This window comes from Corvus moneduloides, chromosome 1, assembly GCF_009650955.1.
Source record: "Corvus moneduloides isolate bCorMon1 chromosome 1, bCorMon1.pri, whole genome shotgun sequence".
Classification (NCBI taxonomy): Eukaryota; Metazoa; Chordata; class Aves; order Passeriformes; family Corvidae; genus Corvus; species Corvus moneduloides.
The window spans coordinates 115,300,791-115,317,607 of record NC_045476.1 but is presented as its reverse complement, the minus strand read 5'-3'; the positions used below and the strand labels follow the sequence as shown (position 1 = coordinate 115,317,607).

At 38.2% G+C, this 16,817-nt stretch overlaps 1 protein-coding gene across 1 annotated transcript in view; it reads right to left on the bottom strand.

Moving 5' to 3' along the window:
* The window catches only part of TTC39C (tetratricopeptide repeat domain 39C), a 39,190-nt gene that overhangs the window by 7,821 nt on the left and 14,552 nt on the right, over window positions 1-16,817 (bottom strand). The window contains exons 4-10 of the mRNA XM_032123733.1: window positions 15,887-16,001; window positions 12,107-12,461; window positions 10,539-10,707; window positions 3,425-3,518; window positions 2,503-2,610; window positions 1,910-2,019; window positions 1,115-1,238 (exon numbers count right to left, since the gene is read on the bottom strand). Coding sequence (XP_031979624.1) covers window positions 1,115-1,238; window positions 1,910-2,019; window positions 2,503-2,610; window positions 3,425-3,518; window positions 10,539-10,707; window positions 12,107-12,461; window positions 15,887-16,001 — 1,075 coding nt within the window. The remainder of the gene's footprint in view (window positions 1-1,114; window positions 1,239-1,909; window positions 2,020-2,502; window positions 2,611-3,424; window positions 3,519-10,538; window positions 10,708-12,106; window positions 12,462-15,886; window positions 16,002-16,817) is intronic.

Here is a 16,817-nt window from a genome sequence, read left to right as displayed (position 1 = left end):
CACGGGGATGGGACATCCACAACCTCCCTGGGCAACCTGCTCCAGTGCCTTACCACTGTCACAGTAATTTCTTCCTAAGATCTAATCTAAATCTGCCCTCTTTCACTTTAAAGCCATTCCCCCTTGTCCTGTCATTGCCTGCCCATGTAAAAAGTTCCTCCCCAGCTCTCTTGCAGGTCCCCTTTAAATACTGAAAGGTGCTGTAAGGACTTCCTGGAGCCTTCTCTTCTCCAGGCTGAACATCCTGAACCCTCTCAGCCTGTCCTCATATGAGAGGTGCTCTACCCCTCTGATCATCAGTGTGTCCCTCCTCTGCACCTGCTCCAACAAGTCCATGTCTTTACTGTGCTGAGCACCCCAGACGTGGATGCAGCACTCCAGGTGAGATCTCACCAGAGCAGAGGGGCAGAATCACCTTCCTGGACCTGCTGGCCACACTCCTTTTGATGCAGCCCAGGACGAAGTCAGACTTCCGGGCTACTCATGCACATTGCCAGGTCATGTTGAGCTTCTCTTCAACCAGCTAGAAACTGTTTGCAGAATGCAAGCAAGAGTGATTGCTGGATGGAGTGAGAAGCACTGAACACTTTGTGATACACACTGCTACCACAAGCTTCACGTGACAGACACCCAAGGTCAGCTGGAGTCTAAGGAAGAGGCAACCATTCACCACTAAGAAGGTCCCAGGACCCAGGATAAACAGAACGCCTAGCATGTCATAGATGACCTCACAAGCCACCTACTTCCTCTTAGAAGAAAACTGACATGCAGGAGTGAATAGGTAGTTTTATTTTGTAGCTAGGTTTAAATGAGTTACATTTTGCTTAGTGACTTGGAACAGTAACTATCATGCTATTGTTTCATTTTAAATAATGATTAACAAACAGCTACATGCAGCAGGCAGTTACAACTTCTCCCAAAAACCCGTAAAATGAAGCATTAGGCTGAATTATAATGGGTCATTATTCTTTTGTTACTCACCTGTATTTTGCTATGCCACATGCACACAAGTTTAAATTTTCAAGCTACTGCAATCAGCTACTCCACACAACAGCATAAAATCATACACCTCCTTTTAAAAAGTAAATAAATAAATCAAGAAGCCATATTATACCTTGACTCATATGCTGTAAGTTCGAGAGGGAACAGTTTGGAAGGGCTTTCCATAAGTATAATACTTCAATGGATGCCAGGACACAGAGCTCTTTGGTTGGCATTTGTTTTCTAAATCTATCTGCCTGCAAAGTGAGGAGAAAGAAGGGAGATCCATCATTTGTCCTTTTAGAAGGAACATGGTATTCACAAACAGTGAATCACAAACACTAATTTTAACTGTTTTATAAAGTCACCCAACAATTTTATGAAAATAAAGTCAGTGGTAACTTAGCTGGAAGATTTTACGACTAAAAAGCAAAATGCTTCAACTAATTTAAGGGCTTACATATTGATCAAAATCAAAACTTCCTTGTATGCAGGCTGACTGGGTTTTACTGTATTTCACAGTCCCAATACACACGGACTGGATGCTGACACAGTAACATCTGCACGATCATCAGCTGAGAGCTATTTCCTAGATAACTCCTAGCTCCCAAAAACAACTAAGGCTTTCACAAACAAGACAAGATAAAAAGGAGTAAGAAAGGCAAAGCTAGAAGGAAAATTACCAAAGCAACTACAGATCATGTATTTTAGCTTTAATAATTACTTTAGTTGTAGACTGAATAGCTAACTCACATTTCCTTTGTTAGGTCCTTCAAAGGACACTATTCTTTTTCCACCCTATTCCTTCCCACAAATTCTACAGAAGCAGCACCACAGAAAAGAGATACATCCTTCTAAAGAAAATACTGAACTAAGAATTGAATTGTCATCACTGTACCAAAACAAGTCAGCCTATGCAAGAACTAACCTTTTTCACTGAAAATTGTTCAATCTGATTGTTTTTTCTTTTGAAAAGCTTCTGAACTTCCTTGAACACATTCTGAGCACCACTGACATCACCAGTGGCTCCTTGACACACTGCAAGAATACAGAAACAAAAATATGTTAACACTACTGGGACATGAAACAGGAAAAACTAAGATTAGATATGATATGGTAACAGAAAAAAACCTCCACACACTCACCTCCAGAAAGTTATCCAGACTGAGGATGTGACCAACATGGTAATCCCCACTCCCCCAGGTACCCTCTGTGATCACTAAAAAGTCAATACTACTTTTTTATACCCATTAAAGAAGTAATACCACCAAGCTTGTAAAGTGGTAATAATGCTATCTACATGGAGAGGGGTGTACAGACAGGCACGTACATGTGTGAGCATGCAAGTGTTCATTCTGGAAACAAACACAATTGTCCAAGTCAAGCCTGGCACAAAGCTGCATGTGCAGCAGGCAGTGTGGAAGCTACTACATGCACCAGCAAGTTTCCCAGAACAAAACAGTGCCAAAACCTTACCACATCACTGACTTACAATTTACCCAACACACTGGATATACTCACCTGCTGTTAAATAGGCATAGTAGCACTGGGACCACCTGGATTCATTTTTAAGCCTTTCAAAGGATTCAAATGCATCTTTGAAGTTCATCTCTATCATGCTGCACCAACCTAAAAGCAACACTCATTTAATTTCAGGGAAAGTACAGTAATTCCAACTCAGTGTCAACATTATTGAAACACAGTTCTGTTGTGTTTGTTTTTGTTACGAGAGCTGAAGCTAGTTTAACAACTATAATAGTAACTGGAAAATTAAAAACTGGTTTCTATTTACTGGGAAACTTGAATTAGAAGGTTCCACAGGAAATAATGAATCCACATTTCAGAGCAGGAACAAAATTATACACCAAAAGCTCTCATTTTTAAAATTTAGATACTACATTTTGTAGAATGCTGAAACTTACAAAGCTACAACTTTTTCCCTTAGTATTTTCCACAGGGACAAGAACCCATTTAAAGCTTGAAGCAACCTATCTCCTCCACTCTAAAGACTTGCATGCAAATTCAGACCACACATCATATACTGCTGTTGATAGAAGGAAATGAACATTAAATATAGATCCTCCAAACTGTGAAGCTTCACTAAACTGATTAGGTTTTTGGCATAGAAATAATGAATTTATAGACAAGTCAGATGAATTTATTTCTAATTTTAAATAATATTCAGTAGGTGAACAGTTTGCCCTTGATTCCAGTCTACTCTCTGATTGTGCATCACCTTGTACTTGCAGATAATTTTATTATGAAAAAGTACTGAATTCTACTTGTCTAAACAAGAAGATTATTACCATAATCCACCAACAATAACGGCCAGTGGTCTAAAACCTTTCCAAAAATCCTAGTAAGAAGTATCCAGTTTGTTTATTGAAGCTGCCAGTCAAAACTTGAAAGTGAGCTATTTATGGTGTAAACACATCCAACGTACCTATTTCATATAAGCACACATGTTGAATCTCCCTTTGGTCTGTTGCAAGTTCCAAAGCAGTATGAAATGAGGTCAAGGCACTATTAATTTGACACTAACAAAAGTGAAAGAAAAAGAAACAAATTTAGGCATCTGAAATTTAAAACTTGTTGGATAATTTAACTTTGATAAAGGAAAAATTCGTATTTCTTTCAATAGGTAGTTAAAAAAAGCTACAGCAGAGGAGTTTTATAGTGTAATAGCAGCCAGGTCAGATCGTGTCTCAACCTTAATAATCAGTGACTGTATTCCTCCTATGTGCTATTGAGTGCAAAATTAACTGGGTTTGTGCAGTAAGCTTTTAAGTAATCTCACTTCTACTTTTACCAGTCATTTCACCTATAAAAGTCACATTTTTAGCATCTGCCAATGAAGTTTAGCTTTCTGCACAATAGGATACCTTTAGTGTTTGATTTCATTTATTTTGAACTTTTCACCTCCTCCTATATCCATCAGAAACCCCTTTAAGCAACAGTTAATAGAGAATTCATAAATGCTGCATGACATGTAAAAAGCTAAAACAGCCTAAGAGAGAAACATCATTTTAATAAAACCATTAGCTAGCAACAGCTTAGCAAAAAGAGGCTGACATTTTTCTAAGAACTAGAATTACAGTTCTTTTGACTACCTGGTTTTCCCAGTCTGGGATGAGATTTCTGCGTATCAGTCATTATGGGGGGGAATGAAAATCAGTATTTAATTCATTTTAAATATACTATATATTCCAATATGGCCTACACCAGCTCTAATACTGTTCCAATATTTATTATCACATACAATTATTATAATTTATACAATACAAGAATTTTAAAGCCACTCTCTGCTGACTAAGCACATGAGCAAAAGAAACACTTGAAAATGCATCTCACCATCTCTGCAGGAATAACTGAATTCAAAAATTCCTACAAAAATCTGCAGCATTATAGCTTAAGTCCAGGCACACACAGAGCTCTGAAGTGATTATATTAGGTTTTCTCCTTTGTCTCATCAGAGAAAACTGGTTTAGTTGCTAAGGAATAATTTAACTATAAATAATACACATTGCATCAAGACAGCACAACTGCCAGCACAGGGAGCTGCAGCTGTACCAGTAAAAACACTGTACACTTAAAAAGTACAACAGTGATTGAAATAAGATGCTTGTTGGCAAGGCAGAAGAATATACAACATAGAAAGACAGGTGAGTTATATCTGCCCTGGAAAGTGACAGGGAGCCTGAGCCAGGTACACCTTGTTCACTTCTGTAACAGCACATTCTCTCCACTCCACGTTACTCCACTGATGCTGCATCACCCCAACACAGCTTCCCAGAAAATAACTGCCATGAGCCCAGTCTTACAGAAAAAATAAAATAAAATAAAATCAGTTCAGAACTTTATTTCTGTGCTAGGAATTCAAAAGCTCTGTAAATCTATGTTTTCAATGCTTATGAGGAAAATGACAAAGAAACCCAAAAAGAAAATGTAAATATTTAGTTCTCTTCAAAGATACACTGCCTTCTAAACCCCTAAGCATTCTAAAATAGAAATCACTTATTCCATACAATGACTACTGGCAATCAACTCACTGCCTGCAATGCCCAACACCTGCCTGGGGCAGCACATGAAATACCGACCACCTGGCAATATACAAGTCCAGTTTGTTGAATATTCAACCTTCTACAACCCACCTCTCTAACTCTCTAGATCTCGCAAGTGTTTTGACATCTGCCTACATTTTCCTTCAGCATCAAGCTCATGTAAGTATGTTTCAGAGACATTCATTAATAATTAAAGTTTCAATCATCTCCAGGGATTGCAGCAACATCCAGGAATATGAATTACTACTCTTGGTGTTAATTCTTAAATTATCTACTATCTGTTTACTGTTTAAAAGAACAAACAACAAGAATTATAAAGTCCATCCCGGCTGCACCTGAAACTGATGTTCTTGAGATTTATAAATATAAATATATATACACACACACTTGTAATTCCTTCAATATGCATCACTCATCTCTCTCGGACATAATACAAAGACATAAAAAAGACTAATCCATACAATATGTAATATACAGAACTAAATAACCATAAAGAGAATTATTAAACCTAATGTGAGAACCCTAGTCTCACATTTCTGGACTTCAGATTAGAACTAAAAAGCACCTCAAACCAAAAACTAAGCATCTACAGAGCTTAACAAGACAAGGCAGCTTCCCATGTCAGCACACATTTCCTCAGAGTTGTTCTGAAATTTCGGGACACTTTCCCCCTCCCAGAACATCTCTATTCTCAATCACCACTCTGAATTTGTAAAGCTTCTAAGATGACCTGTTCAGAATAAGGGGAAACCAAAAAGCAACACCTAAAAGGTAACAATTTACACCAGAGGACATTTTATGGACATTTCAACTTTCTATTCCTTAACACACTAAAACCCATTTTTCTTAGACAAGTCACAAAATCAAACTAGAATTAATTTTACAGGAACAAGTAACCAGAAAACCCAGCACAATTCCTGAAAATAAGCCTTGACATTAAGCATGCTCTGCAAATTACTTTACTTTACACATCACTGTGATTTTCTTCCAGAAAGTTCATTTAAGACTTCTCAATGCTTGTAAATACTCTTGTCCTCAGTCTACTTTTCTATACCATACCCTCTTACTCCTAATTAAGAATGATGCTGCTGATTCTATAACATCTACAAGTTGACTAAAAAGCAAGAGTACTTGTCAGCATTACATTTAAGCACACATTAGCACTGCACACTTCCAGCAGCCTGCTCATCAACCACACTTTAGCACACCTGAACATACCACTGGTGCTTTGCCTGTCAGCTGGAGTATTTGGTACTTTTTCCTTCAGACTATTTACATGTACCTACAAAAATAGAAAATATGGATTGAGCCCCAGAACCTGCAGTTTGTCCCAGCCACAGGAATTTCTTGTATATTTCTTGTATATATACACACATCCCCCCAGCAGGAGTCTGTTCCTAATTAAAGCAAAGCAGCCTTGTCCAGTTCACAACTTCGCCAAACACTTCATTTTTGCTTTATACCCTTACTGCTCTCCACATGAAGCTATCAATCAATTTAACTACTGCTGAGTGGCATGACTGTGATTGTAAAAGATTTTAAACAGCGTTGCTGATTAGGGAAAAAAGAAAAAAAAAAAAAAGGAAGAGAAAGCAAAACTGGAGGCTGAAAAGCAGAAATGGTTAAGATCCAGAACACCACCTCTCACTCTGCCCTCTCCCATGCTACCACCATGCCCATCTTCCACTATTGGTTACAAACCCTCACCTGAATAGTCTAAGTCACTGTTTCAAAATTAAATTGGTAATTATTAACACAATTGTAGTATCAGACAACACACGTTTAGAATGTGGGTGGCAATATTTTTACTTTCACAGTAACAAAAACACAGTCAGAAACCCCATATTTTAGACCAGGATGTTTCAGCCACTATTATACCAATTATATTTTTATATACCCTTCAGGCCTAAGTATAAAACATTATTCTCACTTGTCTGCAGCAGTTTAAGCTTACATAAATTATCACTATCAGCTTTAGTGGAAAGTTATTTCAAAGACAGAAATTGTCAGACCTTCACAAAGAAGAAACTGTGAGGCTGGAATATGTACCATGCAATCACAAATCAAGCACAGATATGTCCATAGAAGTAGCCTTAGTGAACTATGTAAAAGTCAGTAAAAATACTACTTTTAATATACAGTCTCTTAACTTACTTACTGGAAAGAAAAAAAAGACATTTGATCAGCCTAGCAGTACAACCTTTAACTTTCTGGTGCACTTTCATTCCAGTCTTCCCAGATCATCCTACCCTTCCTTTCCCTTAACTTGCTCAATTCAGTAGTCTCCAAGCACTTTCAGACTTTTTTTCTCGAAAACATGAATCTGGGAAAAAAAAGCTGACAGATAAACTGCTCCACATTTATTGTACCTGTAAGTCTACTTCTTCGAAAACTGAAGTCTGCTAAGGATTTTACTGACTAATATCCATTCATGCTTGCTGGGACACAAAGCACTATACAGTCCCAAACTGTTCATTTGTCTTTTATAGACTGGAACACTTCACATAGGCAGTGCTTTTTCCTGGACTGCCTTCCTAGGCAATTTCCTCCTTTGCCAGATTTGTGTCTCACTGTCCAGTCCTGAATTACTGCTCCTGCCTTTTGAACAGTTTCCCTCTCTCCAGGTGTCCATGGCTGAACTACACACCTTACTGTTTTTTCCTCCATAGAAAAGAAAAGAGACACACAAACAGCATGAAGGCTTCCTAATGGAAGCTGAACATACCATCAGCTGAAGGTTACAAAAATGTATGCAGGATCAAAGGAAAAAAATTCGATGGACTGAGTGCCAGCAGGCCCTAATGCAAACCCTATAACCATATATGGAACACACAAGGTCTTCTGAGTAACATCTAAGCTGCCTTTTATCTATCTGCACTATTAAATTTTATCACAGAACTCTTAAAGGATGGTAGATGTTAAAGCAAGACTCAAATACATAAGTGCAGTTCAAGTTATACTTTTAAATGTACACAGGTTAAAACACAGTTTTGTTAAGCCACCTGGAATAATACTCCATGCCCACTGGAGAGAATTTAAACCTACCTGTGCATTAACAGTTTCAAGGAAGGCCAAATAAGCACTTCCTAGGCTTTGCAGGAGCTCTCCTCACCCACCTGGGAAATGAGGAGGAAACTACAACTCAACACATTAGCCTGTAATGTGAGAGTGTCCGTGCATTTCTGATTCAGGATCACAGAATCACAGCATCGTTTAGGTTGAAAGGGACCTCCAAGATCAGAGTCCAACCTCTGACCAATCAGCACCTTGTCAATTAAACCACAGCACTAAGACCCACATCCAGTCACTTCTTGAACACTTTCAGGGACGGCGACTCCACCACCTCCCTGCACAGTTTGTTCCAATGCTTAACAAACCCTTCTGTGAAGATTTTGCTCCTGATGTCCAACTTGAACCTCCCCTGGCTCAGCTTGAGGCCACATCCTCTCGACCTATCACTCATTGCCTGGGAGAAGAGGCCAACCCCCAGCTGGCTACAGCCTCCTTTCAGGGAGTTGCAGAGTGATAAGGTCACCCTGAGCCTCCTTTTCTCCAGGCTAAACAACCCCAGCCCCCTCAGCCGCTCCTCACAGGACTTGTGTTCCAGACCCTTCACCAGTTGTGCTGCCCTTCTATGTCTTTCTTGAACTGAGGGGCCCAGGACTGGACACAGCCCTGCTGGACACGCTAATATGCAATGGATGCTATAAGACCAATGCCAAAATTCAGGACACATGTAACCACAAGTGCGTTGTGCAGAAACCCAGCGCAGCTCCCCACACCATTGCCACCCATCACATTCCTTCCTTCATTACTATGCCAACAACACTTAAGCAAATTAAGCTGGGAAAGTCCTACCAAAATCCACAGAAGACCCTGAGACACTTAACCCGGAGCATTTAGACACAGCAAAACCTCTGTGACTGATCACCACTTGGAACAAAGAAATGACGGGGGGAGAGGGAAGAGGCTGCTGAATGGAAAAGCTCTCATGAAAACACACGCATGAATAGCAAAAGGGCATTTTAATTCCTGCTATCAACCAAAAAGCTTTCTGCTGACTAAGGGCATGGCTACAGAGCATAATGCACAGCATTCTGCCAGCTGAGCTAACCCAGTTAACATGGCCACGCTGTCTCCATTCACTTGGAGCTAAAACTTCGCTATCTCCATACAGTATTTGTGCATTAAATAATGCAGTAAGACTACATTTAAACAAGTCTCATTCGAAATATTACAGTTCTCCAGAAAGGGACTGACTAGACAAAACTGACACTTACCCCAAATATATCCTCCTTCTTTACACATATACTCAATTTATTAACAACTTACGTTTAGACTTTTGCCATAACTTACCCTGAAAGTCAGAAGAATCATTTGAATTTTATTCCTCATTACATTAAAATACCAAGTTATACTCTGCATTCATTGTATAGTTATTCCAAACAAATCTGATTTTTACCAAAAGAATGGAATAGGCATATAAATGAATAAAAACCACTACGGTCTTTCCTACTCAGGCAATAGCAATACTTTCCCAAGACTGACAACTTGCCTGTGACAATGTAATTCCCAAAATGCACCACTGCTTTCAAAAAGACAGCAAAAAAAGAAAAACAACATCTAAATTCCACACAAGAATACACCTGCAAAATCTGAAAGGCCACTGAAGCCTGCTCCTCTGTTCTGTTACTATCTGAAAATATTTATCTGTATTTGAAAGACTTAACTGCAAATCAAGCAAAGCATGACCACCAATATCAACATCTCAATTAGCTCTTGTAATTATGATGTTGACATGAAGGGTTTGAACATTCTGGACTTCTGCTTTTTGTGCTAGGTTTTCTGGTTCATGTAATTGCTCTGAAAATATTCTCCTCTGATAAAAGCAGCAGCTAGGAGTTGAGTAGTACTTCAAACAGATTCTTAGAGAATAATACAGCCAAAATCCACAAAGCTGCTGCAGTGTTTGAATAATGCTTTGCAATAGCATTCACAAACACATTTTCAGTGAATACATTTCTGCTCAGGTCAGAGCTCACCCTTAGTAACAGAAAACATCCTGATGTGACCCCTGAAAAGCAAAGCAGTTATTTAAGGGGAACTGCTGCAGAGAATTAGCTGTATATGAACAATGCATAAAACAAAGACAAATACTATGCACTCAGCAGATAATACTCAATTTTAGCTTGACAAGCAAAACTGAAATAGCTCAAGAAACTCAAGTGGCCAAATGCACTTCCTTTTAGCAGAGTCACAGAAGTATCAAGTAGCTGAAAAAGAATTTCAAAATGTCATTAAATCAGATCTAGTGGAAAAGCAAGTTTTGCATGTGAACTCAAAACTAGGAAGGACTTAATCTGATCATTCTTATCTTTCCATGTATCTGTATCTTTAGTCACAATCTGCTGAAGCTTGCACAGTTCATTCACACCAGAAAAATATAAGAAAGGATCAGGAGGAAAAATCAGTCTAAAGGATGAAAATGTGCAATACCTCTAATCGCTGTATCCTTCCCTTGAAGAACATGAACAGAGAAGAATTTGGATAAGCAGATTCTTTCTTGGCAAGAATTTCTTTTGCCTCCTTCAATCCTGCCTTGTTATCACTGCCATCAAGGGCAAAAAAGGGACGAACAACTGTGTGGTACCACAACAGAGCTAATCTAAAATAAATGTAAGAGTAAAACACATTACAGCTTGTAAACAGAAATTTAAGGATAACATTCTACACAGACAAACTTTTAAATTATTCTGAATGACAAAGATAGATATGAATCTTTTCTTATACAATCTGGCTTTATACTTTAAACACAATACTACTGCCATACATCAACGTACTCCTGAACTGCACCTGAACATACAATTCAGTGCACGTTACCCAAAGGCACGGTAACAATTGAGCTCATAGCATCAAAGCAGTTGAGCCTTTAGAACTCTCAGTAGATTTTAGAAAAGAAAAATCCACAGGAAAACTTTGAAAACTAACTCTTCACTAGAGTGGGAAACAAAAAAAACCAAACCAAACAAGAAGCCCAAAACCAAACAACAACAAACCTGACAAAAATCAACAAAAAGCACTAAACACACACCAGCAGACACTCTTGAAATCAGTGTGAAAAAGAAATACATCCTGTGTTCAGAAGGGCAGATATTTACATGACCTACATCGCTCCTGGAAACAAAGGCAGAGCACAAAGATTTCCACAACCAGCTGAAGGAGGAAACATTCCCCAAATACATCATTGTTCCATTGATCTTTCTCCCCCAGAAAGGAGAAAGATCAATAGGAACATTTCATCCTAAGCTTTTTGAAAAAAAACAGAAATCCAACTCTTCTCCTGACACAGAAGAGACTTTAGCTCTGCTGTCAACATTTCAAAAGTGACACCTGATGGTACCTGCAGTAGGTCCAGTAATAAAAGCATTAATTTGTAGATATTTGTAGATAATGCAATAATAAAGCCATTTATGAGGGCAGTTTAAATTAGGTCTGGATAACCCTTCAGCTCTTGAAAAGACCTAAGTGCAGAACATCGTCTTGAAAAAAAGAGTACACAAAAAATACTCCCTTAAAAATACTATAAGGAACATCTCATTTTGCTGAGATGCTAAAACAAACAAAAAAAAAGATTTAAAACAATTGAAAACGTTTGGGTCACTAGTAAGAAAACATAGCTAAATGAGATCAATGACTCACACAAAGTAGTATGCACCCCACAGCAGAGAATGTAACTCAGGTAAATTTACACAGCCTTCAGGGGGAGCTTTTATTTAGTCTGCTGGCATTTAAATCACAGGACATTAGAACTGCAGGTACTTAAGAACACGTCAAAATACTGACCCAAACCCCAAACAAATGTAAATAATTAACAGCAGAGATCTCATACATTAGTAAGTGATGAATTTACTAAACCATGGCATGTTACAAACAATGAACTACCAGTTTATTTTACCTGCTGTTGTTTCCTTTAAAGCAACATGACTTTTTGGTTTCGACTTTCTCCCAGTTACTTACTTTTAGTACTAAGTTATCTACCAAAGCATTTCAATATAGCTACTCACGTAGCTAAAGGGGCCTTCATGTCCTTACTTTCACTTGCATACATCAGTGAGGAAAGCCCCTGTAGGCGGTCTCCAGGAAAACCCAGCAGGTTGATGATTTTGAGCAGGTTTGGGGGCACCATGGATATGCAAAGATGAAAAAGTCCATATCCAAAGCTAACAGCACCTTTCAGTCTGTTTAGCGAATCCTCCGTTACACCTTCTGCAGCAATATGATTATCATTTGCAGCATCAGAAGTCAAGGATTCCTGAGTTGTTTTCTTCTGATATATTTCCTGAAGTGTATTAATGTCCGTATAGCACTTATTGTAAATTTTCCAGGCTTTTCGGAGTATCCACCCACCTTTTATGTATGCTAAAAAATCAAGGAAGAAAAGAAATACTTCAAAGACATATTTCAGAAGCGGAACATCCTAAGTAGTAAATGCTATTTTCCAACCCCAGGATGCTCTATTTGCAGTAACTTATTGTATAAAGGATTTTGTAATAGCTATGGTTCCCTCAGAGAGGTCTTCCATACTGGGCACTACAAAGTTCAGTGTGTACAACCAGACTTTACAGCAGCACACAACACAAAGGCACCTCCAGTCAGCGATGTAGCAGTACAGCTGTCAAAGAGAGCAATCAAAGAACTTAATGCTGGGTTTTGCTCCACTACAGAGTGCAGATGAAACGGCTGCCTAGCAAACCGAGAGAAGCAAAACTCAGAAGAGATTACACCTCCTCTCTTAAGCCCAAATTGTGTTAAAATACAGTTGATGGGAAAATACCAAGAAAAGCCTTTCCTTTGGGTTACACAGTAAGATTTTCAACATTATCACCTCCCTGCCCTTCACATGAACACAGTGCATTACAATTAAGGAAAAAAAAAAAAGAAAACACACAAAAATTATATGGTTTTAAAGTATTTTCAGTTGCCTAACTTCGTCAATTTCAAATGCAATATGGATACCTGAATTTCCCTAAAAATCTGGTCTTGAGCATTCTCAGTTGAGAATGACAGCATTCTCGGTCTGTGATCTTTATAGCAGGGTAAAAAAAGGCCTGACATCAAAAGATGAAGATGCTCAATGAGCCTATTAACACAGCAATCATCTTTGTTATAAGCACACCCTTGAATAATGGTGTTAAACATGAAACAAATGGAGAATATCTTTGTACACATTAACTGAAAAAACAGACACCAGCATTTTGGCTGTGACAGAGCCCTGAGAGTTAGGAACTGCAGTGACAAAGACTAACTAAAAATAAAATAAAAACATGGTTATAGCAGCAGTGTTCTAAACAAATATAGCCAGATTTGCAAAGATCAGTGTTGTAACTAATGCCAGAATTAGACCATAACAGGTGGGTTGTGTCAAAGAAAAGCAAGATGCTATTAATACCAAACAACTCTATAAAAGCCTTTGATGCCTTTGACAAAAACCCTCCCAAATCACAAAAAACCCCCAACATTTCTAGAGAAAGTAACATCACAGACTAGACTACCTCTTTTGGATTCTTGTTATATTAGGAGGGGATGAAGTCAGTTTGATATTCCTAAAAAATTGTACTGAGAAAGACTGTAAGATTTGTATTCGCTGTTATGACAGATGGGTTCTGTCAACGTGAACTTGAAAGTATTAAAAAAACAGTAAATCCTCTCTCCTGAGATGCAGATAAAAGCATTAGAATAAAAAATCAACACCACCCCCCCCACCATGATGCAGCTGCATTACAGGACTAACGTTACTCCAATTTTAAGTGATTAGGTCACTTTTTGGCTGCACAAAGTTGTGTGGTTCACCACAAGATGAATGCTCATACAACTATGCACAGCTATGCAGCACACAGGTAATAAGAAAACCCCACATTTTACTTATCCTTCAGATAGTGATTCTGCCCAGAGCCAACCACTGTGCTCAATGCAAGCATGAAATGGAGAATATGTGGTATGGTGAAAAAAAAAGTACAGTTTTACACTTTACTTCTGTTGGTGTGCTGCCATTTAACAGTTCACTAACACAGCATAACCACAATTGATATGATATTGATACAGCAATACAAGGCATTTCTGACTTTTTAGACATAAAAATTCAATCAAGCCAAATCACTGAGTTGACTCCCCAACATGAAAGTAGTCAGACCCATGACAGCAGCAGTAAATACCAAGAAAAGGTAGTTCAGTATTGCCATGGGAAGCTAATGTCATTTGCTCTGCCAACAACTTTATGATGAAACTATTTCTAATACATCAACGAGGGTGGAAAAGAAAATGTAAAATGTGTTAAGCATATGAGAAACCAACTTGCGTGGCATCATATGCTTCTTGTCAAACTGCTCCAGGAAGAAAAACACAAGGAATTTTTCACCCATCCACCGATCAGAAACATTTATCTCCTGGGGTTTTTTTGTGAAATTACACCCATTTCAATAATCTGGTTGCTATTTCTGTACGGAAATACGTAAAAACAAAGAATGTATATACATAAACAGAAAGGTAATATACTTTAAAACACAAAATAATGGATCCAATAGCTCAGCAATGTCAGTAACTAGTAGTCACTGAGGTAGCATTTAGCTGCTCGGAATTTTAACTGAAGATTTCAGGTATATTTTTTACTCAGTAGAATAACCCAAATATACTGCATGTTCTGCAATTCTCTGCTACCCACTTCAGTTCTCTGAGCTGCAGACAAGAGAGAAAGGGAACAGACACCACCTTCAGTTACAGCATCCAACCCAGTTACGCAGCTGCAGAATACATACTGAAACAAGGGAAAAAAGCTTCAAGAGGGAGGGAAAAAATAAGCATCACAAACAAAAACCCAGAACTGCATCAAAAATAGCAAGAAAACCCTTCTGCAGCACAACACACAAAGTAGACAGAAATATATCCTGAATTTCTGATAGCAAAAACCAAATATATTCTTGATGCCATAGCTTGGAATAAAACAAGTCTGCACATCACAGAAAGCATTACATCCTTGACTGAAAATCTTAAGTGTTATTTTAAATAATCTGAATGTTATTTCCCCATTTCCTTTCAGCTGATCAGCAGAGTTTTCAATCTGGTCTGTCTGCCATCTCTCAGTCTTCATCCATTTGGTAGGAACCTGAGATATGCTCACACCTTCTATATGACCTTGACCACATTTTCTATAAACTTATGGATAAAAGCATGCTTTAAGACCGTGCAAGAGATGCAGGAATGCAAGAAAACGTCAGAAAGAGCTCTGCAGTTGAAAGGAGCAGTTTGTATTCAACACAACAGGATTACCCTTTTTGGCATGCAAGGACGCACTCTGGTGACCAGAGAGTAAGAACTGATTCAGCAGTTCTATGTTCAGCACACTCATTTAAAACTGCTTTCACTGGCAGTTTGTCACCTCCCTGAATTGTCATGAACAGGATACATATGGAACGTCAGGATTTTCCCAGTGGCCAAGATTTAACAGCCTCTTTTATCTTGCTGGCCACAAAGCACACAGATGCTACCCACTTTTGTCCCAACACCTCTATGATAAACATGCAAAATTGTCAACTGAATATGATTGTTGGCATGAAAAAAGCAAAAAAGCTCTAATTTGTAGTAATCCATCTCATCTTATTTTTCACGACCACCTACAGAAAGGTGGGGTACCTCTGTAAGTGTACCAGTCTTGGAATGTTTCAAATGCAACTGTGTTCCTTCTTACAAAACAATTATTTTTACTGATAGTCATATGGCAATTTTATGATCCAGCTTTATTAAAAAGACATCCTGCTAAAGTATATCTAAAAACAAAAGCCACAGCACACCTGATAACTCTTGTTTTACAAATGAGAGCACAGCCAAGTAGACTTGACAGTCTGCTACAATAATTTGTCTTTGTAGACGATCTATCATGGATAGAGTGGATTTTCGTCCATCAACCTGTTTGGAATATACAAACACAGAGAACAGGAAATTATTAACAAAGATAATACACAATACTTGTCTAAATCTGAAAAAGTAAAAAACCCCATTTTAACTGCAAGTGGTAGTATTGCTACTAAATTAACTCAGCATTTTGAATTTCGAAACTATGCTAAAATTTCTCAGACAGATCATCACAAGCAAAATCCTACTTAACAGAGAATTTTTACACCTATACTATCAGTTATTTTTCCAAAGGTTCTACAAACAGTCAGAACAAACTTAAATTTCATTTAATTATTACGAAATGCATAAGACATGTAAATAAAATATGTTAGACAGGAAGAGCACAGAAAAGGGCGCATGACAAGTGGCAGGGAAAATACAGTGCCTCAAGAGCAGAGAGTTAAGAACAACAGGTTCAACACTTTTTACCAGGCAAACTAAAAACTGAAGAGAAATGGCTTCTTTTTCTGCTGTGGTTCTGCTGTGTCACACTAGGCAGGCTGCTCACTGGATGCTTCTATACAACTACTTCAACTTGTTCTGAATCTCCATGCTTTATTCCTCCTTTATTATTTAGAATGAAAAATCTAGAAAAAGGAAGGAAAATTCCCTAGGAATATGCCTGGCTCATAGCAGTCTGCAGCCTCAACGTCACAACTTTTGAACATTACTAGAGCATGGATGAATTAAAGTTAGCCTGAATTAGACAGGCTACAAGCTTCCTGAAATAATTTTAGTAGGTCACAAATTTTACATATTCAGAAAACAATTACTAACATCAACACAACCTGATGCTTTAGAAGACACCTGAAACTGAGTATTTTAGAA